The sequence below is a fragment of the Gadus macrocephalus genome, chromosome 3 (genome assembly GCF_031168955.1).
Source record: "Gadus macrocephalus chromosome 3, ASM3116895v1".
In the NCBI taxonomy this organism is placed as follows: domain Eukaryota; kingdom Metazoa; phylum Chordata; class Actinopteri; order Gadiformes; family Gadidae; genus Gadus; species Gadus macrocephalus.
In genome coordinates this window covers 24,122,940-24,149,843 of record NC_082384.1, presented here as the reverse complement: position 1 = coordinate 24,149,843, position 26,904 = coordinate 24,122,940, and the positions used below count along the sequence as shown (strand labels likewise).

The 26,904-nt window shown below is 46.2% G+C and overlaps 1 protein-coding gene across 2 annotated transcripts; it reads right to left on the bottom strand.

The window, feature by feature from the left end:
- Positions 1-382: 382 nt before the first annotated feature.
- Positions 383-21,990, bottom strand: LOC132454673 (high affinity choline transporter 1-like). Of its 2 annotated transcripts, none has more exons than XM_060048180.1 (9): positions 17,474-21,990; positions 16,452-16,643; positions 15,910-16,023; positions 14,215-14,370; positions 10,508-10,656; positions 8,967-9,110; positions 8,136-8,289; positions 5,095-5,312; positions 383-3,096 (listed from the first exon to the last, which is right to left on the bottom strand). In XM_060048180.1, the coding sequence occupies exons 2-9, from the start codon at positions 16,633-16,635 to the stop codon at positions 2,554-2,556; spliced, it is 1,662 nt and encodes a 553-aa protein (XP_059904163.1). In that variant the 5' UTR covers positions 16,636-16,643; positions 17,474-21,990; the 3' UTR covers positions 383-2,553. The 2 variants fall into 2 exon arrangements, with proteins under 2 accessions (XP_059904163.1, XP_059904164.1); XM_060048181.1 differs by having other exon boundaries at positions 21,679-21,990.
- Positions 21,991-26,904: the final 4,914 nt, after the last annotated feature.

The window sequence follows — 26,904 nt, the reverse complement described above, 5'->3', positions numbered from 1 at the left end:
CCTTGCATTGTTGACACCAACAGCGGTGTGTGAATGTGTGCATGAATGTGTGAATGTTGCACTACCATAGAGCGCCTTGAGTGGCCACTGGTTAGAGCAGTCCGTTTACCATTTAGCATTTATGTGGGAAACGGGCGAATACGCAGAATGCAGTGGCGGTTTGGGTGGAGCACGATGAGCGGAAGAGGTCTCTAGAGACATTGATTCTAAACAATGGCTGAGATGACTCACGTTCTCCTTAGGAACTAATTGTTATAAATTCTGAAGATTTAATAGCTTGCTGTAAACGAACCTATAAAACAGATCCGAACCTGTGAGGACAGCGTCAAGATGTGAACAAACGACATACTTCATGAACATAGGACAGCCTTTACACTGAGGATTTGTTTCAACCTTTATTCTGAGAGAACATCACCCCATTGGGACTTACATTAAAGATTACAAAGTAGGACCTCGCCGTGTGGCAAGAGAAACAGCCTCTTTTAAAGCTCCGTATATAAACACAAATTAAATTCAACATGCATAATAGTACAAAAACCAAATACACTTCCACACCTAGTATTGAATGTTTTGTGGCTATAGCAAACATTGGGCTGACCTATCTTTTCAACTTCACCCTGATAAACTTGATCTGTTTCTAATACTACGGTCACAGTAGATTTTCTATAATATTGCTGCTACAAGTAACAACTTATATTTCTGTTGGAGAAATGAGTATGTATTCTTAACATGTAATAAGTCTAAGTCATTCTAACTTAGCCTCGATTCACCAAGATGGCAAACTTGAAAACAGTAGAAGGCCTACATTTGAGATTTTTCGACATTGAACTATGCGTGTTGGTGCCAGCCTTTGACAAGCCAGGCTTTTGACCACAATATACATTCAACACGTTTTAAAAATCGACCATTTAGATAATGACAATGTTTAATAACGTTAATGATTCAACTTAAAATTCTTTGGCAAAAATGTTAGATCATTGTTTGAGCTTTTACAGGACATACAGTACATCGTATAAATAGAGATACAAATAGGTCACATTATGAAAAGATACACAAACTGAGTTCTGCAGGGGTCATTCAGCTCAGCAGCCTTTTGTTCTCTGTAGTCTTCGGAAAGAACAGACAAAATCATACAAACTGACTGAAACAAATTACCACACTATACCACCGGGGAAGAGACACTCTGACACGCTGAGGTATTAAACTAGCTTTTGCATCACTCGACTCGTGCTGCCAAGGTCTAACGCCCACTGTCGGACGTCAGTCCCGGCAAAGTTGAAAAGATAGCCTCTCAAACATTCATAGTGAGAAGTCTTTTATGTACATATAACTACTATAGGCTCAGGAAAAACTTAAATAGCCTCTGACCGCAAGGTTCGATCAAGCCCCTTGTAAACTAAAGTTTTGCATATATATATATATATATATATCATCAACCATAGAAAATATCCTTACTGTACAAAGTCATATACAAATTGAAGGAGGCGTTGTGGGTCTCCATAAGGCCTCTTTGGAGTGGTGAGGGAATAGGACAGGGGGCGGGGTATATCTGGCCCTTCTTTCTCTGCTGCACACCGCTCACTAATTGGTGGACGCATTTATCAATAAATCACATGGGAGCCTTCAGCGCTGGAACCCGTCCCGCTGTGAGGAACGGGCTGAAACCGGCCCCTGTGATCGTCTGTGGTAAGCCGAGGGGCCCGGAGTCCTGACAGCTTTTGGCTACCGATGCGGTTGGCAATAAAACGGGGCAGCGTTTAAACCTTACAAAAATTCTCCTGACAGCCTAAACGGTGTCTGCCTTCGTTCAGTGGGTAGTGGGTCTTCGTTGTGATATTCAGGCTCGGTTTTTGCTTAAAATCATTTTTTTTGGTGGCTCTGGCGTTTTATTCAGGGCGTTTTATGAAAAAATATTTTAAAAAAGCAGTTGAAAGAAAAATACAGATGCAGTCGACGCCGCTTGTGCACACTGACTCTCTCTAATCATTTACAGATTCACATTAAGGTGGATTCACCTTTAAAAGAATAGTAGCTGTTTTGTACTCACAGTAAAATCAATATTACCAAGCCACTGTCCTCCTGAGCTATACACAAGATCCAGGATTGCTTTCTATATACAATATGAGGAGGCTAGCTAGCCGTACTTTTGAGATGCTACGTCTTAGCAAACCCTATTGCTTGAACCCCCGCAAAATGGTAATAAAAACACAGAAACGGTTGTGTTCTACGGTGCGCCGTAAAGTTAGCCTTTACAGCCGTTCCAGTCGGAGACAACGGTTTATACATGATGGGGTAAATGGCGTGGTGTGCTGCGTATGGATGCGTGTATGGTGGTGGTGGTGGTGGTGGGGGTGGTGAAGTGCGCTTTCATCTCTTTAAACTGCAACCGCTCTTTATTTGCAACGCGCTGGATCATCTTCCCCGGCCAGGCCAGGCGGACCGGGCCTCGTCTTAGGGGTAGGGGGGGGGGGGGGGGGGGGCTCCCGCGGCCCCGTGTTGCCCCCGTCTCTGCCTCGCCACCCCCCCCCCCCCCCTCTCTCTAACTCTCCCTCCTTAGCAGCTGGTGGTGGTGGAGGTGTCCAGCAGCTGCTTGACCACCGATGGGTCCTTCTGGTCCTGGGGGGGCACCCGGCCGCCCGCCGACTTGGCCAGCCGGCGGTTGATCTTGAAGACGTCCCACCGCTCGGCCAGCAGCCCCTTGTTGAAGATGATGGAGGCCAGCCACGACACCAGCACGATGGAGACCAGCGACGTCAGCATGATGGTGGTGCGGAAGGGGAAGTACTGCGTCAGCGTGCCCTCGGCGTCGAGCCGGCAACCGGGGAAGCGGATGAGGGGCGGCAGGCCGATGAGGGGCTCGCCGCTCATCAGACGCAGCGTCATGCCCAGGAGGTAGCCCGTCGACGCGCCGTAGCCGTTGGACACCTTGAAGAAGAGCACGCACACCAGCTGGGGGAACATGATGGTGTAGGACATGTCCACGCCCACCAGCCAGAAGACCAGCACGCTGTTGTCCAGGAAGGTGAGGGCGGTGCCCGCCAGACCCACCACCACCACCGAGATGCGGATCACCCACTGCATCTCCCGGTCCGAGGCCTGGGGGAGGCGGTCAGGGGGGAGGGGGTCAGAGTCACGGTGGATCACAAGTCATCTGTATGAGTGAGTTTAGAGTCCTGGTGGATCACAAGTCATCTGTATGAGTGAGTTTAGAGTCCTGGTGGATCACAAGTCATCTGTATGAGTGAGTTTAGAGTCCTGGTGGATCACAAGTCATCTGTATGAGTGAGTTTAGAGTCCTGGTGGATCACAAGTCATCTGTATGAGTGAGTTTAGAGTCCTGGTGGATCACAAGTCATCTGTATGAGTGAGTTTAGAGTCCTGGTGGATCACAAGTCATCTGTATGAGTGAGTTTAGAGTCCTGGTGGATCACAAGTCATCTGTATGAGTGAGTTTAGAGTCACGGTGGATCACAAGTCATCTGTATGAGTGAGTTTAGAGTCCTGGTGGATCACAAGTCATCTGTATGAGTGAGTTTAGAGTCACGGTGGATCACAAGTCATCTGTATGAGTGAGTTTAGAGTCCTGGTGGATCACAAGTCATCTGTATGAGTGAGTTTAGAGTCACGGTGGATCACAAGTCATCTGTATGAGTGAGTTTAGAGTCCTGGTGGATCACAAGTCATCTGTATGAGTGAGTTTAGAGTCCTGGTGGATCACAAGTCATCTGTATGAGTGAGTTTAGAGTCCTGGTGGATCACAAGTCATCTGTATGAGTGAGTTTAGAGTCCTGGTGGATCACAAGTCATCTGTATGAGTGAGTTTAGAGTCCTGGTGGATCACAAGTCATGACTAATTGTTGATCATAAGTCCTCTGTGTAAATGAGTTTAGAGTCATTGTTGATTGTAAGTCATTACTTATGGTTGATCATAAGTCAGCTGTATAAGTGGGTTTAGACAAAGAGTCTTGATGGATCATAAGTCATCTGTATCAGTGAGTTCAGACTTAGAGTCATGGTTGATCATAAGTCATCTGTTTAAGTGAATTTAGAGTCTTGATGGATCATAAGTCATCTGTATAAGTGAGTTTAGAGTCATGGTTGTTCATACTGTAAGAAGGTCAGCAGTGTATAAGTGGTGCCTTTTAGCAAAATAATCAAATTGTTCTGCAGCTGACGGTTATGCCAAAACAAATGTTTTCCATCAGTTTCACTGAGTAAATAGCTAATAATTTTGCGGACAGAGTCCCTGGGACATTCTTTGACTTTTGCAATAAGCCCCTTGCGTTGCGATACCCTGAAACAGACAAGGATCTGCTCCGGACTGGTATGGAAACAATTAAATAAATCAGCAAGGGCAAGAGGGAGCAGCAAGACGTTACGCAACAAGATGCAAAGTAAAAACAGGCCACGCATGAAAAGTGAAAGGCTCCATTGTTCTGCACTGCATCTTGGAGCCAGCCTTCCGCCACTGGTGAATGTGCCATATGCTTGTGATGTGTGTGTGTGTGTGTGTGTGTGTGTGTGTGTGCGTGTGTGTGTGTGTGTGTGTGTGTGTGTGTGTGTGTGTGTGTGTGTGTGTGTGTGCGTGTGTGTGTGTGTGTGTGTGTGTGTGTCTACTTGTGTGTGTGTGTGTGTGTGTGTGTGTGTGTTAATGTGTGTATGTGTTAATGTGAGTGTGTGTGAGTTTGTATATGTATGTATATGTGCATGTGTATGCGTGTTTGTACATGGATGTATGACTTTCAACTGACATAAAGCACAAGGAAACCAATGTAATCCTCCAGGGAAATCTGGTTGAACCATCGCTAAATAGCCTGAAGAGAAATGTATGAATTCACGGTTTCAATTATGTTCTCTGGGTCTTCAAAGGAGAGTAAACTGAGATAACCCCAGGGTGAGGTGAGGTGAGGTGAGGTGAGCTCATGCCCCGTAAAGCTCTTCATTTTAATGTGGTGGCGCCATGAACCATCCTGGCGTCACCACAATGATGTCCCCAAAGCCATTCAATGGCCGCAGTGTTCAAACACAGACAACAATCGCTCCCACAGTCGGTCTGGTGTCTGGTCCCCCTGCTGTGCGCGCGTTGTTCCTCACCTGCTTCCTGAGGATGTTCTTGTAGATGTTGGAGGAGAACATGGAGGCCGAGGAGAGCAGGGCAGAGTCCATGGAGGACATGACGGCGGCCGCCACGGCCCCGATGCCGATGATGGAGATGTAGGCGGGGGTGAGGTACTGCAGGGCGATGGGCAGGATGGAGCCGGCCTGGCCGCGCTCGTAGGGGGAGGGGCTGCCGTAGCTGGTGGAGTTCCAGTCTGGAGGGGGAAAGGCGAGGCGCGTGCGTGCGATGAGTCAAATGAAGGATGTTGATGGGGGAGGCATGTGGCTCAGGAGGTAGAGCGGGTCGGCTGGTAACCGATAGGTTGCTAGTTCGAAGTGTTGAGTGTCGTGGCCTCCCTGGGCGAGGCACCTCACCCTGACTGCTCCTGATGAGCTGGCTGTCGCCTTACACGGGTGTCTCTGCCATCGGTGTGTGAATGTGTGCATGAATGGGTGAATTTTAGGAGATATTGTAGAGCGCTCTGAGTGGCCACTGGTTCAAAAAAAGCGTGGTATAAATTCAGTCCGTGTACCATGTTGATATCAACATGGCTGCAGCTTTCTGCTCGTGCATATTTAGAGGCGGCTTCCGAAAATGTGGCTGGACCGGTTGATCAGGGGGGACACGGCCCCTCACGGCACACAGCGCCAGGTGTAAGGTCACCGTGGTCTGTTGGCCTAACCTTATCGGAACATTCTTTAGAGGGGGAAGTGCTGGGGGGACTGGCTCAAGGATTTCATAACATCTCATGAAATGTTAGAATTTAATGTAACCTAATGTAATGTATCCTAATGTAATGTAACCTAATGTAATGTAACCTGATGTAGTCTAACTTAATGTCACCTAATGTAATGTAACCTGATGTAGTATAACCTAATGTAATGTAACCTAATGTAATGTAACCTGATGTAGTCTAACTTAATGTCACCTAATGTAATGTAACCTGATGTAGTATAACCTAATGTAATGTAACCTAATGTAATGTAACCTGATGTAGTATAACCTAATGTAACCTAATGTAATGTAACCTGATGTAGTATAACCTAATGTAACTTACTGTAATGTAACCTATTGTAATGTAACCTGATGTAATGTAACCTGATGTAATGTAACCTAATGCAACCTAACCTAATGTAATGTAACCTAATGTAATGTAACCTGATGTAATGTAACCTGATGTAATGTAACCTAATGCAACCTAACCTAATGTAATGTAACCTAATGTAATGTAACCTGATGTAATGTAACCTGATGTAATGTAACCTAATGCAACCTAACCTAATGTAATGTAACCTAATGTAATGTAACCTGATGTAATGTAACCTGATGTAATGTAACCTAATGTAACCTAACCTAATGTAATGTAACCTGATGTAGTTTAACCTAATGTAATGTAACCTGATGTAGTCTAACTTAATGTCACCTAATGTAATGTAACCTGATGTAGTATAACCTAATGTAATGTAACCTAATGTAATGTAACCTGATGTAGTCTAACTTAATGTCACCTAATGTAATGTAACCTGATGTAGTATAACCTAATGTAATGTAACCTAATGTAATGTAACCTGATGTAGTATAACCTAATGTAACCTAATGTAATGTAACCTGATGTAGTATAACCTAATGTAACTTACTGTAATGTAACCTATTGTAATGTAACCTGATGTAATGTAACCTGATGTAATGTAACCTGATGTAATGTAACCTAATGCAACCTAACCTAATGTAATGTAACCTAATGTAATGTAACCTGATGTAATGTAACCTGATGTAATGTAACCTAATGCAACCTAACCTAATGTAATGTAACCTAATGTAATGTAACCTGATGTAATGTAACCTGATGTAATGTAACCTAATGTAACCTAACCTAATGTAATGTAACCTAATGTAATGTAACCTGATGTAGTATAACCTAATGTAACTTACTGTAATGTAACCTAATGTAATGTAACCTAATGTAATGTAACCTGATGTAATGTAACCTAATGTAATGTAACCTGATGTAGTTTAACCTAATGTAACCTAATGTAATGTAACCTAATGTAATGTAACCTAATGTAATGTAACCTGATGTAGTTTAACCTAATGTAACCTAATGTAATGTAACCTAATGTAATGTAACCTAATGTAATGTAACCTAATGTAATCTAACCTGATGTAATGTAACCTGATGTAGTTTAACCTAATGTAACCTAATGTAATGTAACCTAATGTAACCTAACCTAATGTAATGTAACCTAATGTAACCTAACCTAATGTAATGTAACCTAATGTAATCTAACCTGATGTAATGTAACCTGATGTAGTTTAACCTAATGTAACCTAATGTAATGTAACCTAACCTAATGTAATGTAACCTAATGTAATGTAACCTAATGTAATGTAACCTGATGTAGTATAACCTAATGTAACTTACTGTAATGTAACCTAATGTAATGTAACCTAATGTAATGTAACCTGATGTAATGTAACCTAATGTAATGTAACCTGATGTAGTTTAACCTAATGTAACCTAATGTAATGTAACCTAATGTAATGTAACCTAATGTAATCTAACCTAATGTAATCTAACCTGATGTAATCTAACCTGATGTAGTTTAACCTAATGTAACCTAATGTAATGTAACCTAATGTAACCTAACCTAATGTAATGTAACCTAATGTAATGTAACCTGATGTAGTATAACCTAATGTAACTTACTGTAATGTAACCTAATGTAATGTAACCTAATGTAATGTAACCTAATGTAATGTAACCTGATGTAATGTAACCTAATGTAATGTAACCTGATGTAGTTTAACCTAATGTAACCTAATGTAATGTAACCTAATGTAATGTAACCTAATGTAATGTAACCTAATGTAATGTAACCTGATGTAGTTTAACCTAATGTAATGTAACCTAATGTAATGTAACCTAATGTAATCTAACCTGATGTAATGTAACCTGATGTAGTTTAACCTAATGTAATGTAACCTGATGTAGTCTAACCAGATGTAACCTGAGGTAACCTGACGTGGTCAGTCGTACCTGTGGAGGCTGCCACCGCTCCGATCAGGATGGAGGGGATTCCGAGGACCAGGCAGAAGGCAGATGAGGCGAAGCAGGTGACCTGGGCCTGGGTGTAGGAGGAGGCAGACAGAATCCTCTGGTAGAAGGCCTGGTAGGCCAGCCCGCCCAGCGCCTGAACAACACACACACACACACACACGTCAGACAACAGGAAACCAGTCACACGATGCTGAATGATGTGTGTCAGAGTCTGTCTGATCATGTGGAGGTCTCTGTTTCTGATTGTGTCGATGCGTGTTTGTTTGTGTTTTGGGACTAAATTAGCAGTGGTCTACATTTCTTGTGTGCACCTTCCCCTTCTTATTCATTATTCGGTCTGTTCTAGCGTGTTGCGTTGACTGCGACTGGATGCCTGGCCTATCGCAGTGACTACAACCGAAAGCCCGGACTATCCTTAAGGTTAACCGGCCAGCCCCCCATCACCGTTTTCAAATGTTTTGCCTGTATATATGTACGTATGTATGGCAATAATGGCCCCCATTGCAGTTTTTTCTTGGCCTCATGGGGGTAGGGTCATAAATATATGAGCCCTTAATAAGCCCTTTGAGGCTGTAACGGTGATTAAGGGCTATACAAATAAAACTGCAATGAATTGAATTTAATTCAAATGTGCAGTGTCTCAGAAAACAGAGCATGAGTCCCTCCAGTGCATTCAGACACAGCAGTGCAGTCGAGCCGAAGCACAGTGTCACCACACCCATGTGGGTGTGTGTGTGCATGGGTGTGTGTGTGTGCTCATAGGCACGAATGGTTGTTGGCTGAGCCGCCAGAGGCGACTGCCCCACTTACCAGCACCATGAAGTCATCGAACCACTTGCCAGCGTCCTGGAGGTCCACCTTACCAACCCAGGGGGCCTGGAAGGTTTGGTTGTAGGCGGTCATCGAGATGTCCAGCGAGTTTTCATTGGTCATCATGAAGGGGACACACACATACTATATAGAACCACAGAAAGGGGGTTTACACGATTAGCACATGGTATAAATACACAAGCATTAAGACGTATGCATTTACAATTTTTTTCACAAAATACGTATAGATAAGACAAAAATAAGACAAAAATATAGTTGCAAGCAACCATGACGGGGTACTACTCTACGACGAGTATGGTGGTGGCCTGGTGATTACATGGTGGTAAACATTATTTGATGTCATGGTACTTCTCACTACTACTGCAATACCACGACACTAAATGGACACATAGATTGTATAGGGCAGATTAGACTATATTATGAGAAATAGAAGTCTTCCGTGTGTGGAGGTATGGTGAGCTCCATTGGTATGATAATATGGCATTGGTATGTCCTAAAAACTGGTTTACCGGAAGTTAACACATCAAAAAAATCACCAACCATGTTTCTAAAGCATAATTTTTCCAAACGGACGGGTGTGAAATGCTGTGTGTACCGCTTTAAGGCCCAGCCTGCACTGGAGAGAGGCCGCGGTCCAGAAAGGCAAATTTCAAACAAATGCATCCAATTTAAATTTTCAGGTAGAGACTTAAAATTTGGCATGGGCGTACTATGGAATCTCCCCTTAGTAGCAATATTTGGAAGGCGAGCCTACATCTTTTCAAAGCAATGTAAGAGCTGTTTAAACATCGGAGATATTCATTTATTTCACTTTAAAATGTATATCTCTGCCGTCTTTTGCCTTATTGCCATTAATAGATCACCATATAGTCCTACAGTCACCTGGTACATATGTGCCGAGTTGACAGCTTTTATCAGCTCCGGCACCAAATCTGTTGGAGTGCGGTTGTTTGGTCAAGTTGTAGCCATTGCATTATGTCTTAATGATCTGACCATTTGGGTTGCACCTTGAAAGTTGTTCATCATAACAAATGATGCATGCATAACAAGTTTCATGCGTATTGCACTTTCCTAGTGGGAATGGAAGCCAGTTGAGTATTTTGCACTTAAAGTGGATATTATTGCGCCACCTATTGTTAATTCTGGCCCATCCTTTTCAGCCCTAACTCCTTTTACGAGGTCTACAAGCCTGAACATTTGTACAACTTTTGACCATGTTGTTTCTGATACATGGCTGAATTTGTCAGGAAAAAATCATAATACTAACGAATACAATAGGGTTCCTATGTTTTTCGTAGGACCCCTAATAAGAATGAATAATGTAATCATTCATAAAATAGATTTTATAAATAGGTATACATTTACAAAAATATATATTTTTACAAAATACGTAAAAAAAGATTTAGTCTAATTATTTTAATAATAATAATAATAATAATATATAGGGATGGAGAGGGAGTCATGAGCAGAATCGGGGATTGGGGGGGGGGGGGGGGGGGGGGTGTGTGTGTGCTCCATACCAGACTGACGAAGATGAGGATGAGCTGGATGACGTCGGTGTAGGCCACGGAGTAGAGGCCCCCCATGAGGGTGTAGGCGATAGCCACCACTGAGGAAATGATGATGGAGTACACATAGGAGAGGTCCAAGATCACACTCATGGTGCCGCCTGGAACAAAAGGGAAAGCACGTCAGGGCCGGCGCACGGTGCGGGGAAGCATCTCTTGTCTTTGCTTTGATGGATTTAATTCTTAGTGTTCTCACGTATAGCGAGGGGTGGGGTGGCTAACGGGGCATGCAGTAACCGTTTCAAATGTGTTTGTTTTCAAGGAAAGAAAAAAAAAGGGTTCATTTGTTTCCTCTTCCTCAAACACAACACATGTAACATGCGTTACAATCTCTTTCTTTCAGGACGCCTCCTCAAATGCGTCCTCAAATGTTTTGCTTTTACTGTGCCACTTTGCAATAACTTTCCCTTTGTTATTGCGCTATCCATATTCTTTACTGTAGTGTAAGCTCTAACAAAATACAAAAAAACAAGAGACACGTATACACATTTTGGACCACAACACATTGACCTTCCTCACTATTTGGCAGTTATGACGTAAGAATGTGGTCTACAATTAAGCATACGTCGCCTTTAGTGCAAAGCTTTGTGGGTCAGGCAAATGTGAGCTTGGCTTCACACGACAGCTGATTCATGGGATAGAGAAACAATAAAAAATCACGTAACAGAAGCAGCCTATTGATTGTGAGTCACCAGACGTTTTCTTCTCCCTCGGGGAGGGGGGGGGGGGGGGGGTAAAGAGGTGGCGATCGCCTTTTTGCTGTCATTACTTTAACTCTACGACGACATCAACGATGATTGAAATAAATTAAAAAAAAGCATAGATATAAATTCAAGCAGTGTATAAAAAAATTATTAAAAAAAAAATCCGGCGTAAAAAAAAAAAAAAACCTAAAGTAAGATAAGTAGATAAAGACATCTGGTTACTCAAACAAGGCAAGCAAAGCGTCACTACCTTCACCGCTCTTCTCCCATATTGCCAGGGTCCCCCCAGCCGCAGCCTGCAGCCGCACCACAACAACGCCCTTAAACAGAAAAGTATCAGATCGGCACCATCGATCGCTACCAATGTCGCAACCCTTGCTGACCTCTGAACTCTGGCCCGCCCCCCTTTACCCCGTACCCCTACCCCGTACCCCCGCCCCCACCTCCCCTCTGCTCCTCCTCTCGGTCCAACCTGCAACAGGATTGGATTAATCTGTGGTTAAGTGGCCTGCGCGACACGCCCGCCGTTGAGGTGGGGGGGGGGGGGAATGATACATGTTAATGATCCAGATTCAAGTTTACGCTTTCAGTCGCAATGTGTAACATTTCAACGAGCTCGTCGTTTAACACGACCTGGATGTTTCTTAGCCAATGCTGTTTGATATTAATTTCAATAATGCTATCACTAAAAATGTGGGCCGGCCCGTTCCTCTCTCTTTGTTTACAAGAAGCTAACTATGGACCGTCCCAAAACCCCTCCTTCCCACCCAACCCAGCCAGCTGAGCTACGCTAGCTCCGAGCTACGCTAGCTCCGAGCTACGCCAGTTCACGTCCCACAGTGGCACAGCTGTGCCCAGAGTGGAAACTCTGTTGTGTCCAGAGTGGACACAATACTGTTATTGTGATGTTGTTTTTTTTTATTCTGAAAGTACTCGGAAATTTATGAAGTCACAGCTACTTCCTGCTCAATCTTACACATTGCGACTTTAAGAAATTGAATGTTGTTGTCACCCAGTCTGATCTTTCTCAACCCTGTTTTCCTCAGTCTGAGCCGACATTAGCATAGCTCCCTTCTTGTCTGTCGTGACTCGTGAGAGAGCTCTAATGCTGTGCGGGAATGAGCCCAGCCAAGTTGTGCTGTGCTGACCCGGCGGTGCTAAGTTTAGGATGGTGGTAAGAGGAGGAATTAGATTTAAGGGTCTCTGGGGCTTATTGAGGTGGACACCGGTGTTGCAAACAGAGAGTGAGCTGTTCAAATACCATCCGTGTCCTTTTTTAGACCTGCCTGTTGTCCGACCAATCAAGCACCCTCTCCATAAAATGTGCAATCCCGCCTACTGCCCAAGGGCCCAGTAAACACTCAGTCCCCCTAAGCCCTCCCTAAGTCCCCCCTGTCCTATCCCCTTCTCTGCACGTCTCATCTCTGAGCAGATATCCGATCAGAGATGATTGTGTTTAATGGCCCTCAAATGGTAAGCTCACACAATGTTGTTTCTGTGTGTGTATGTGTGTGTTTGTGTGTTTGTGTGTGTGTGCGTGTGTGTGTGTGTGTTTGTGTTTGTAAGTGTCTGTATATGAGGACATTCCTGCGACACCTTCTTGGACTTAATGTGCCGAGGCTCGTTGCAGGATTCTCGTGTGTGTGTGTGTGTGTGTGTGTCCGTGTGTTTGTGTCCGTGTGAGCCTGTGTGCGTGAGTGTGTGTTTGTGTGTGCTTGGGCTCGGAGTGGTCTTGAATATGACACTCGCAGCAGACAATTCCAGACCATAAACAGAGGGGCTCGTGGGCCTTCACTGGCTTTCGGAGGTTAATTTAGAATTGATCATAAAAAGCTGTCATGGCATTCCTCTCCGCCATGCGAGCACTTTCTGTGGAGCATCAGCACAGCTTTGCATGTTAGCTTTGGTGACTCAACATGGCCTAGGTGTCTCGGACTGGGCCCTTTGTAGTGGCCTTCTCGTTGTGCACATATATATACTTGGAGACATGCATAATTAAACAGTGTAGAATCTTATCCTCCGTCCGCGTTCATGGGTCAGAACCTTGGCATGGTGATAGGAAAGAACTGTAGTGACAAGAGAACCGGGGTTTAAATAATTGATCACCTTTCACAATCAACAGGCTGCTCGTTGCTTAAGCCCTCTTTTCAAAAAACACTGGAAAAGAACAGAGTGTTAGCACACAAGGGAACATGGCGCAGGCGCACTCTGACTCAACCAGCCCACCGCACGCACGCACACGCATTTCCTCTGCCACTTTCACACGCTAACATCAAGCTATAGAAGGGCACTCTCGTCGCCAACGCGCATCGGAGTGCATGCTTGTCGGCATACCACACACACACACGCGCACACACGCGCACACATTACATCTGGAATATCAGGTTAGTGTTAGTGATTGGTCTTTATTTTGTGCAGAGGCAATCCTTTGTGTCTGTGATAAAAGCCTGCAAAGACGAAGGCACCCTGCATCTGAGAACTAATTGGAGATTGGATGTTCCTGTGGCTGGTAGGGTAATCAACATGCGTGTTTGCACTTTTGCCTACACACTGGGGCATTGGCCTAAGGGCCTCTGTGTCCTGTTTGATTGCGATGCTGTGCCCTGGTTCTGGGTCATCATAGGTGCGTGTGTGCAAGTGCGTGTGTGCTCTACTGAGTGCGTCTGCGTCTACGCACGTATGCGAGCTGAGGATATAAGAAGATAAGAATTAATATCTGTATTCCCCCACGGGAGATGCAACCTCGGCTGCGATGGCAACAAGGAAAGCAAACAGGCCAACCCCAGACCGAAGGCCAGGCTAAGGAGTGAGCGAAGGCCTGCTGGGACGGCAGGGCCGGCGCCCTCCACGGTGCCAACCGCTAGCCGTGGTGCCAACCGCTAGCGCTACCGGTGGTAGCGTATGCTACCCCTACCGCGACTACCGAGTGTGGGAGTCCGGGCTGAGGGATCTTACCTAAGCTGACCAGGGTGCGGGCCACCCAGAGCACATCGGCCACCAGCGCGGGGAGGATGAGGGCGCTGCTGAGGACGTCTCCGTACTTGATCTGGAAGGGGTCCATCATGGTCAGGTACTTGTTCTCCCTCATCGGCTTGGCGAAGAAGATGCCACCTGGAAGGGTGTCAGGGGGGGGTCGTGGGGGAAGGCGATGGATGTCAGTGAAACCGGAGGAAGAGGGTGCCCCCTGTGGTGCACCGGGTAGAGTGCATTCCATTAAGGCACGGTCCTAATCGCAGCCACCCGGGTTTGATTCCTGCCCGTATTCCTTTGCTGCATTTCCTTCTCTCTATCTCCCATACCTTCCTGTCTATCTCAATTTATCATAAAGCATAACAATGCAAAAAGTAAATCTTTAAGAAAGAACTGGAGGAAGGCGTTCCGACCTCGGGGAGCGCGGATACGGCTTCGGCGGTGGCGAAGGTGGGGGATTAATGACGTCACATCGTGGAGAAGGAAAACAAGTGTTCAGCGGTGGTAACGTTACACCTCCAGGCTCAGCTCTGAGTTCCCCCTGTGGTTCGAGGTTCTACCAGCGCTCACACGATATAACAATGGGCGAGAAGGGGAAGTGGGGGGAAGCTCACGCGGTCTGAGTTCCTGACAGGGGATGTGTGCTAGCGTACCGCTTTCCATTCGCCCGTGTGCCAACTATTGTGGCACGAGGCTCTGCTGGTGGTGGGGGGAAGGCGCAGAACGAAACAGCTGTTTCCTCAAATGTAATTTATTACTGCTGCGTAAGGTCAAACGAATGAGATAGCCATGAGTTTAGACGACCCACGCAGGCGCACGATAGGGATTGTTACATGCGGGCGAACTGCCCCTGGAAGTGTGAGGAAACGGCTCAGGACAAAGTGGGGATTGTTTGCAGTGAGTGTGAACGCCGACATCTGCTGCATTCCTTTAAAAAAGATAACCCCAGGTCGCAATGGACAGCGTTTCCCTCAATTCCTTTCGTCCTATCTCAATCGAGAGCCCAGGGGGTAGCCAGTGGACAGCCTACGTGGTCGGTGGCCCTGGTAGTACATGCAAGCTGTAGCCCGAGGGTGTGCCCGCGGTGTGTGTTTTGGACTCCCGGATCCAGATTGAGATCATGCACATGAGGGCACATCGTGTCGCACCGACCGAGGGGACGGGATACTGTGTGCTCACCCAGCACGGCTGGCGCGCGACTGGCCAAAGTGAAACGGTGATCCCGGGGACAGCTGGGTATTTTTATGACTTTCTATTGGCTCCCGGCTCAGTCCGCGGGGAGTCAATACCAGGCCCCGGTTTGGCCGGCGCGAGCGTGCGGGTTTCCGGCTGGCCGGCGTGATTCGAACGGGCTACGCCGTTCAAAGCGAATGCACCGATGTTCTATTTTCGAACGGGCTGAAATGTAAGAGCAGACAAACCGCCAGGCTATGGCCCCTATTCGCGTCCTCATTATGCGTCCGTGCGTCTGTTGTCTTACGCAACGCGGGCCGCGTGAGTGCAGAGGACAGCTGCGCCCCGCACCGGAGACGCGCCATGGCCTCGGGCGGCCCACTGGGCATTTCAACCGTTTCAGGGGGGGCCCTGTTTTTGTTGAAATCACACCGGCCCTGAATGACGGAAGGGGTCATGGGAGAGGGGGAGGCAGGGGGAGGGTGGGGTATGGTTGTTTTGGCTCACCGAGGAAGAAGGTCAGGATGTAGGGCACAGGCATGAGGGCCCACACCAGGCCCAGCGTGGGGTTGTAAACCGCCTCTGCGATTCCCAGGATGAAGCCCCCGCCGACCCAAGTAGCTAGAGAGCACAAAGCAAACACACACCGCGGGAGGGGGTAAATCAAACACTCTCTTCTGGGCAGGCTGGAATAATCTTATGATCACATTACACACACACACACACACACACTCACACACACACACACACACTCTCAATCGGATACACGCTAAAACACACACACACTGTCAATCGCACTCGCACGTACTATCACACGCACACACACACACACACACTCAAACAATTACACGCAAAGAGGCACATACTGTGAAACGCAAACGCACGTACTATCACACGCACGCACGCACGCACACACCAAAATACTCGGCATTCGCTGGCCCCTACCCCCGTTCCTGTGGTAGGGGGCCAAGCCAGGCGGCCATTTTGAAAAACAGTTTGTTCTCGATGTCTGTGATTAAATGAAGGTTAGTTCAGACAGCCTGTCCTACCAGTGAGGGTGAAGATGCCGACCAGCAGGTTGATGTTGCGTCCCGCCAGTAGGGTGATCTCCATGCCGTCTCCCTTAAACTTCTTCTCTTCCTTCTTGGAGCGCATGGACGCCCAGATGCCGGTGCCCAGAATGAGCACGTAGAAGAGCCCCATGACCACCAGGCCGGGCACGTTCAGAACCATGGCCGCGTCTGTTGCCGGGCGGAGGAGGAGGAGGAGGAGGAGGAGGAGGAGGAGGAGGAGGAGGAGGAAGAGAAAAAAGAAAAGGAAAAGGATTGGTCAGTTTTATTCAAAATATATATGTATATATATTGTTATATATTGTTAAGCCAGACTCTTCTTATGATTTGAAATGGGATTCAAAGCCCCCGCATGACCCCCCCACCACACACACGCGCACACACACACACACACACACACACACACACACACACACACACACACACACACACACACACACACACACACACAAGAAAACAGATGTACACACACACACACACACACACACACACACACACACACACTACAATTAGTTCAGCACAGATGTGGCTACACATATGTTGCATATTCATTCGGGACAGAGGAGAAGGGTGAGCACGACAAAGCTGACAAACAAAATGCTTTGACACACAAAAAAGAGATGCCTCCATGATAAGGAAGAAGCACAAATGCTGAACGAACAGCGCTGGCAGGAAATCGACAGCAGGTACTCTAGTGAGCGAGGGGCTGAGGGAGGTTGACGTGGGCCGTTTCCTACGAATGGTTAACAAAACTCATTGGGAAGAAAAGCCATTCTTTCTCCGCCTCTCGACTTTGATACTGCTGTGTGTCCGTCTCTGTTCCTTCGTAATAATTGCTGGCAGAGGGTTAGAGTGTAGGAAGGCTGGAAGAAGAGGGGGTGGGGGGGGGGAGAGGAGGAGGAGGAAGAGGAGGTGGAGGAGGAGGCCATGAAGAGTGCATGAAGGGGGGCTGGGGATGGAGGTCGGAGGGTTGGGTGGTGGTTAGGTGGAGGTGGTCTCACCATACGCTCTGCAGAGCTGACAAGATGGTGAACCCGAGTGGTCCCCACCTCTCCGGCGGCTGGTGGGCCTGGGGGCTAGACCCCCACCTCGGGGAGCGAGCACAACTCAAAGAGCCATGTTAGTGTGTGTGTGTGTGTGTGTGTGTGTGCGTGTGTGGGTGGGTGGGTGTACATGAGTGTGTGTGATTTTGTGTGCATAGTGCATGAGTGAGTGGGTGTGGGTGTGTGTGTGGATGCGCGCATGTGTGTGCGTGTTAGTGTGTGTGTGGGTGGATGTGCGTGCGTTTGTGTCTGTGTGGATGTAGTAGCCGAACATGTAGTTTAGTGTGTGTAGTCGACTGTCAAGAGATTTATAGTATTGTGAAATCTTAAATCAATGTCACTGTACCGTAAACTAGGCTAATGCAACTCTAGTTTTGCGATGTTTCGCACAAGAAAGGTTTGTTTTACAGAAGTAAACCACAATGTCTCCATGTTTACCAGTTGATTGATTTTCTTGCAAAAAGTATTGCAAAAAGGCAGTTTCTTTCAAATTAGACTTTTGTTTATTGATACTGAAGTCAGCAGATATCACAGGTAAACAGTCATTATTCCAAACACACAATAGCATTTTGGTTTTATTGCCACAAAAACATTCCTCTCCACTAAGTGGAAACCACAAATAATTGGATACAGAAAATGGCCGGGGCTCAAACTGTAAATCGTGAGAGGAAAAGGATCCCTCTTGAGCCCAGTTCATCAAAAGAGAGCTCCCAATGAAAACCAATGCCTGGGTCCTGGGCCCTCACCCCAGTGTCACCTATTCACTGACACGGGGTAAGCTTCAAAGAGAATGAACTATAGGCCAGCCTGTCTGGATTTAATGATACCTTTACTTTAACTATTTCTCAGCTTAGATTTTGCTGACGGAACACTGTGACCTTTCCCTCCTCTCAACGACCTTTCAAAGGGTTAAAGGGGTTAGCGTTGACCTCCACTAAGAGCAAAGTTAGTTTTGATGTATGAACTGTACAGTCTGAAATCTGCATCATTCTAAATATTTCTCTCGCTTGACATTTGCTTTTATTACGGTAATAATAAAAGAAAAACTACCTCCATGGTTTACATCGGAATCCAACACTCCGGCCAGAGGCAAAACAAGAGATCTGGAGGAGTTCCAGACCCCGTAAAGAGTTTATGGAGCTTTGCGCACAGGAGAGGAATTCTCAGCGGTATTAAGTGGACTCGTCGTCCACTTGATAAAAGAAACAGAAAAAACATTTCAGAGGCCAATCATGAGGAACATTGCGTTCCCAAGCTCCCTGAAGCATGGAGTCTATTATTATTATAATTGTTATTAAATCTGAAATAAAGTACATCTTTTCAGGGCCATTGGATAATGATATGTGTTTTCGGTTCACTTATCTGTCTCTGGCCGCTTACAACTGTCAGTCAATCTCTCATTTCCTCCTGTTTTGAGCTTATCACCGACAACTAGTGATTCGATGAAAGATATTGTGTAATGACTAGCATCCGGATACACATTTTCAGAGAGAAAGAGAGAGAGAGAGAGAGAGAGGGAGAGAGAAAGAGAGAGAGAGAGAGAGAGAGAGAGAGAGAGAGAGAGAGCGAGAGAGAGAGAGAGAGAGAGAGAGAGAGAGAGAGAGAGAGAGAGAGAGAGAGAGAGAGAGAGAGAGAGAGAGAGAGCAAGAGGGGGGCGCGCTGGAGTCACTCAACTCAAGCTGATCTCGGCCACATATGAACTTAATGTCACATCAAAACAAATGTTAGACCACATTTCCCTTAACAGATACTCTCAACTTTTTTATGGTCCCAGAAATACCACTGTGCAACACGATCTAAGTACTCCTCTCTCCACTCCACTCTCTGCCTCCTTGTGCTGCCCTCTCGGCACACCCCCCCCTTCCTGCCTGTCTATTATCCACTCTCTCTCGCTCCCCGAGCCTCTTAGTCATCTCGTGGCGTCTCCCTCCAGGGCGGTTTGCCGAGCCAACATCGGGGCCGATGGGCTGAGCCAACTGAGGAGCTGCGTAGCTGCTGCAGTCCTCCCAAGGCCCTACTGTCCCTCTGCGTTGGGCTCTGCGGCCCGAAGCCCACCCGCAGCCAGCCAATCCAGCAGAGCCCTCAGACCCCAACCTTCCCGAGCCCACCAGCGACCACACGCCACAATTTGGTCACGTACCCAGGAACGGCGCCCTGGCAGGCTGGTTACAGCCGACAGGGCTGTAGGTATTTGACAAGAATCATAAAGTGGTGGGCGCTATAAACTCTACGGTCCCGCTGCAAATAGCATTTGGGGGGTAGTTAGCGGGCTGGCTTGGCTTACAGACGTCAGGTTTAGCCCAAACGGGGGCCCGAAACATTCCGCTAATATGGTTGCGGTGTACTGCAGTCTATGCTTCTGTGTAGCTCCATTTTTTCAGCAAACACTGAAAAAACACGTGCAAGCTGACACTCAAAATATATGACAATGTTTAAACAACCCGCGTTTCAGATACCCGCACGCGGCCAAACGTGTCTGTGTGGAAACGACGTGGAACGTGTAGTTGTCATTGCAACACAGTAGTACCACCCACTGAGGATGAACAGCTGGGTGCAATGTCGCATGCGTCTCCTGATGTGTGTGTGTGAGTGTGGGAGTGAGTTACACGAGTGAGTGAGTGAGTGAGTGAGAGAGAAGAGAGAGGGGTGTGTGTGTGTGTTTTGGCAGTTTGGATTGAATGGTTGTTTGAGGAGTTATCGCAGCCACTGAGGACAAACAAAACGGCCAAGCCCACCAAGGTATGTGCCGGAGTTTCTTGGAACCCGAGGTCCATTTAACTTTTAGCAGGTGAGGTAATCTCTCTCTGCAGTCCTCAACCTCAAACCTATCCAGGAATGACTCAGCCTGCACCCTCCCTCCCTCCCCCCCTCCCTCCCTCCCTCCCTCCCTCCCCCCCTCTCACTTTCTCGCTCAGTACTTTTCCGCTAGGTCTGTTATTCGCTTACAGCGTATTTCGTCCCCTCCCATTCTCCACTCCTTCAGAGGAGGTTCCAGGTTTGCATCGACTGCATAGTTTGGCTGGTTTATAGATGTTATCTATCGTAGCTTGGATGATTTCCCAAAGAGAACACCGATCCACATACACCGGCGCATTGAGACACACACAGTCGCACAGTCGCAGACGACGCACTCTGTTCGAGACAGAAACCGTGTTATCTTTCGCAGAGCACCAGGCAGAGTATGAGAGACGGAGCTGACAAGAACAGAGAGATAGAGTGGAAAAAACCCACACTTGAAGTTCAACCCACTATAAGCCTACATCCGTGCCTGCTGTCTGTCCTTAGAGGTCGACGGCAGCGACACAAACATGTCATTGCTTATTCCCCCCCCCCCCCCCCCCCAGGATGATTATTTTCAACACTCGTGGGATGGGAATCGTCTGTCTCGTCAGCACGCAAAAACGCAGTTATATCATCAAGCGTTAGTGTGGTGAGTGATTAAAATATCACCACAATTACCCGCAGAGCCACTGTTATATGCTTTAGACATTGCAACAATCATGAACTCAACCAAATCATGGTTTTCTGGGTCACAGTTATAATCCCTGACATGATTATCGAAGAAAAAAAAAAGACGCAGAGTGCATGTGGATTCATCTAGCTGCTCACATGGGAGCGATGCTATATTTGTCCTCACAGGGCTGCCCTTACATCAACCATAACAACAGCATCACATCAGCAAGAACAACAACAACAAAAACAACTTAAGAGGCAAAGAGTAAAGTTATGTAAAAGAGAAGAAGTATACAATTTTTGGATCAGAAATATTCATGCTTCATTTCATGACGGCATTATTTCCTCATTACTTTTTTAACACCGGCTGAATTTGTTTAATTGTAGAACGTGTCTCTTTTTCTCAGAAAGAGAGAAAAAGAGAGAGAGAGAGCTATGGAAAGGTACGGCTAATAAACGTATAGAACCTAGACACAGCGCAGTTGCTTTACTGACATACTTTACTAACATAGGTGACCCCTTCACCAAGAGAGAGCGAGCTTCGTAGGTTTGTGTTCTAAACTAGGCACAAGGGTCCCCTCTAAAGGCTATTTCTAGGACAGGCAGGCACTATTGCTTCAGAGCACTGGCAGAAACCAATAAATAAACGTAATAACCTGATTTAAAATATAACCACACAGAGAAAGAAATATACCGTAAAAAATACATACCTAGTGTTTAAACAAATGACTTTGAGGAGGATGAGGAAGTGGCGTAGCTCACCACGGATATTCAATTCAAGTTCAGGATATAGATGCACTGTGAGAGTGAGAGATAATCACCACAGAGGTGTTGTCTGCAACGCAAAGGAAGAATTTAATGGTTATCACAGCTGTGAATGTCTTGGGTCCAATGAGAATAACACTTGTATATTTTCGAAAGAAAATAAAACGTGTCTCCTTAAAAATAAAGCTCTTGGGGATCTGGAAGCTACGCAGGAACCATGTGCCAAGAGTGATGGAAGCATCTAGAATGAATGATCTGCCTGCTGCTAGATATACGTCAGGGGAGGGGTGGGGAGCTGTGTCATATGACACGGATGGCTGGAGGCTGCCAATAGCCTGTTTGTGTTTGCGGGAGCCAATTAGTGTCCAGCACATTGCCATCTCAACTCCTTTTTCACATTCCTCATATCCTTTTTGTACACCACTGAAGTACCAGTGCCATGCTAATGGTATATGGGGGATTAGCTCAGATCATTTAAGGCACTAAACTCACAACATAACATAATTTGCCCAACGGCTTGCCTGCTTTTTTCGTTAGCCGCCGTGAGAGGGGCGGGTCTTTGTTTGTTTTGGTGGGTGTGTGTGGGGGTCTGAGTGTGGGTGTTTGTGTGAGGAGAGAGAGAGAGAGAGAGAGAGAGAGAGAGAGAGAGAGAGAGAGAGAGAGGGAGAGGGAGAGGGAGAGGGAGAGAGAGAGAGAGAGAGAAGAATCAAGAGAAGGAGCAAGAGGGAGAGAGATAGCGACAGAGGCAGAGACAGAGAGAGACCAAGAGAGAGATAGCTACAGAGGCAGAGACTGAGAGAGAGAGAGAGAGAGAGAGAGAGAGAGAGAGAGCGAGCGAGAGCGAGAGCTAGAGAGCGAGAGCGAGAGCGAGAGAGAGAGAGAGAGAGAGAGAGAGAGAGAGAGAGAGAGAGAGCGACAGAGGCTGAGGCAGAGACCAAGTGAGAGAGAGTTTGCATTCACATGTGCCTGTGATTCGCCTCCTTATCTTGCGCTGCAACAAAGCCATGTCTGTTCTGTGTGGCACATCAGTGCCTATCGAGCGTTTACATAAGAGCGGGGGCGGCTAAGGCGGCTGGAGAGAGGCGAGTGCTGATAAATATACATGTATGTGTGTGTGTGTGTGTGTGTGTGTGTGTGTGTGTGTGTGTGTGTGTGATGGGGTGCACTTTTACAAGCTCTCTCAATGTGGTATGACAATTTGATTTGACTTCAAACTAACAGCGTTAATGTTTGTGCCCACACTAATGTAGCTGTTTGTGCCCACATTAATTCAACCAAAGGGAAAAGTTAAATCAGGAAGATGATAATGCCCTTGTGTGTATATTCGATCCCCAAATGGGAAGTCAATAATTGTGGTGGTTAACAGAAATACTACTCTCACCGCATTGGATTGAGTAAGGGCACAGACAAGTTGATGCAAGAGGGATTCAAATAAAACGCTACAAATGTGCGTACTTTAACAACCTATATCTATGCCCACCCTTTTTTATCTTTGCCAACACAGAAAAGTCTTAAGATAATCACAGAGTGATTGGGTCATTACATCAGGGGGGCCTTTCTAAACACAGGGCTATGTTTCTCTAGCTACACATAGTATCAGAGTTGTATTTATATTTTTGGAAATGTGTTTCACTGAAGTAGGAACGTTTGGGGTTTACAGGTATGTCGAGCATCGGTTCCACATAAGTGCTTTCTCCTTACAGTCGTCAGTGAACTGCATGTACCAAGGGCTGAGCTTTCGTTGTATCATAACCCGACATTTGCTCATTCGCAGCTGGTTATGTTCCCGTATTAGCGAACACAGAAGGGAGGCGAAAGCCAAAGGCCATCAAAATCTATATTTTCCCTTGCTTTCCATCGGTGCGACAGCGCCCAGCTGTGCAGTGTTAATACAACTCTGGCCCTTTAAGAGTACACCCCTTCCTGTACATAGACAAAGCCAGGGCTGTACGTTTATGTTTGTGTGCATATGTGTGTGTGTATGTGGCAGTCTGCCGTCCACTTCATGCTGGGTTAAAAGTAAAGGTGAAGGAGAAGAGTGCACGACACAAATTGGAGCTCTCTTTGCACCTCTTCTTGTTCTTCCTGCTCTTTCCTGCTCCCTTTGGTTTCGCCCTGGGTTGATGTTGTATGAAGTTGGCTTCTTTGTACACTCACAGATCACAACCTTTAACCTTCTGCATCTCCTGCTGTGGCACACATGGCATCAAAAGCCAGAACTCTTCTGCTGTGTTCCAGAACCACTGATGAGATCAAGGCAGAAACCCGGCCTGGATCTGCTCAAGGGGACTCGCTGGGGTACTTACACCCCCTAAAGCCACTAATTAAGCAAGTCACTGCAAAGCCTTCACCCCCTTTACTCCTAATTAATGCATGCATGTAACCAGTCATGCTTTGATGTGTAACACAGCATTTCAATGTAAAACAACATCTTCACCCAGTTCAAGGTTTACTAAGAAACCAGTTACAGGCTGACATGCTCAGACAGGAATGACACATTCAAGGTACCCTGAATATCCCATGCTATTTGGGAGGGGATTCAAGCCTGTTGACAAGCAGCATTAACCAGAATTTTGCCTTTTAACAATTCTTTACATTGACCCTTATTTCTTAGATTCAATAAACACATGGAAAATCTTGAGGTAGTATTTGAAGACGTACGTAATCCTGAATACCATTTCCGTCCGAAGAGGAAGTTGCAAGAGGGATACTTTCAAAACGAGAGTTTGATAATGTGACTGGAAAAAACATTACGAAAGCTGTCCGGTATTGGCTAATGCTGGTAATTCGTCTCACGCTGGTTGCGACCACAGAGAAGGTGTACCAAAAGATGGTTGTTCGGTACATGGTGAAATAGTACAAAAACGTCATGAGAGACAACGTCCGGCTTTTCACGTGCGGCTTCCGAGCAGTTGATCCAGTCGTGCTTGACACACACTGAACAGAAATGAACCAAGTCTTTGTATCAATATGGCTCTGTGCCTTGGTATTCAGAACAGGTCAAAGCTGGTGCTGGGTAAGCTCCCATCGCCCTGTTCTGTGAGACCTCAATCCGTTGGCATCCCCTCTCACCTCCTCTTGGTTCAAGTAATGGGAGAGTAGTGGTGCATCGTGCCGTAATATGGATTTAAAAATTGATCTGCACCCTTGGGTTGTTTTGGTTGCATTTTTTTAATATTCGTTTTTCTAACAAACAACAATTACCTATTTTAAGTATGTGTATGAAGGACTGACCTGTACATTCCACCTGGCCAGGAGAACAAAGGGAAACATGGCGGACTTCTCGGAGGAAGGGACCCTGCCAACCACTGCACACTAGAGGTGTAACGATACATGCATTCGTATTCAACCGAATCGGTACGGACCTCACGGTTCGGTGCATGGACTTGGCGCCTAGATAGCATGGACCTATTAAAGAAGGTAGCAGAGGTAGCCGAGGTCCGCCTTCTGGCTAGTGCTACAGTTTTTTGTCGGGTCGACGGTCGAGTGAGTGAGTCAGGCAGAGATAGCAGTGTTGTAACGCAAGTGTTGTACACTTCTTTGTTATTTGGATAACCGTTCTGCTGTTGGTGTTATGGCGCATAACACGTCAGGTTCTCTGACGTCTCTGGTATTCCCACAACGAGACTTGTAGTGGGGGTTATCTCAGCCATGGTTGAGAAGAAATTGGAGGAAAGGAACTTTGGCTTTGACTCCCTTAAATACATGAACTGCAACATAGAGGAGAAAGGGAATGTTGCCCGCGATTGTCTCCCGCCGGAGCCCCGGAGCCCGCTTCCGAGGCACCACCGCCTCAACGCTTCCCGCTGCCGAGGCGGTGGTGCCTCGATCGCGGTCAACAATCGAGGGCAACAATCCCTTTCTCCCCATGTCGCGGTTCAGTCTACTTCAGATTGATGTGGAAGTGGAAGAACCAGAGATGTCGGAGGACCCGACGCAGTCGTTCGAGAAACATAACATCGTCTGGATGCGCACACAGCTTTTGGCCGTGATAATATATATTATATGATATACAGTAGATATCTAGTATGACATTATTTATATATAGAGCTCCAGGACTCCCAATGGAGCACCTGCAGTGTTCTAGAACATTTACAGTACACGGCCAAAAGCTGTGTGCGTCTCACCATTGCGATACATCCACTGTAAACATGAACGAAGGAAAAGAAGGCACGTTTGGGGAAAGCTCATTGAGGGACTGGCTCGTAGTGGCTGTAACTCTGTGTACTTTGCACTTTCATAAATAAGAGATGCTGCTTTTTCAGTTTTATAACTGATTGTCTCGTTTACGGAAGTTACGGATGGAGTCTGGAGATGACGTTGGGTAATTATTGTTTGTTTACACCTTAGATTACACAGTTCAGGCTGTTGCAGCTGGCTGAGGGGAGAGACTGTATGGCACTAGGTGGTACAACCTGAGACATGCACAATAAAAAATAATTGCTCATTGCATTTTTGTTGTTTCTATTCCCTTCATTGTACCGAACTCGTACCGAACCGTGATGTCTGAACCGAGGCATGAACCGAACCGTGACTTCAGTGTACCATTACATCCCTACTGCGCGCAACCGCATCTGAGCAAATGTTCCCCATTATGGGGATTCATGGAGACAATTAGAACCAAATGCATCAGAAATTGTCCCTTAACAACAGACCGGACCCAGTGGGTTAGATCCAAACCATGAACAGACAAGAGATAACTACCGTGCCTCTCCAAAAGTCAATATCACACCATTGTAGTGAGTAGGGATGGGCATTTGAAGAAATTTTCTTGATCGAGCATCGCTAGAGTTATCGATCAATTATCGATTAATCATTAACTTTTTTCTATGTTTTTTTTCTAATGTTTTTATCAATGAAATCTTTATTCCAACAATAATGTATGGGCCAAAATTAATACAATACAGTTAACTTGAAGACCTACAACTGTTTAACAGTTTTAAAATAATAAATACAGGCATTATAGGTTATAGGCCTATGCGGCGCTCGTAAAGTCCGAACAATGCGCCTACAGGCGCTCTTAAAGGTTTGGAAACGATTCAACAAGACTAAATCTGTAGCCTATTCCAATTACAATAAGTAGCGAACTTATCGGACAACAATAATCAAACAAAGGCAGTGGGCATTAAACTGTATAACTGTTATGAAAAAAAAGGGGGGGGAAAGGCCGA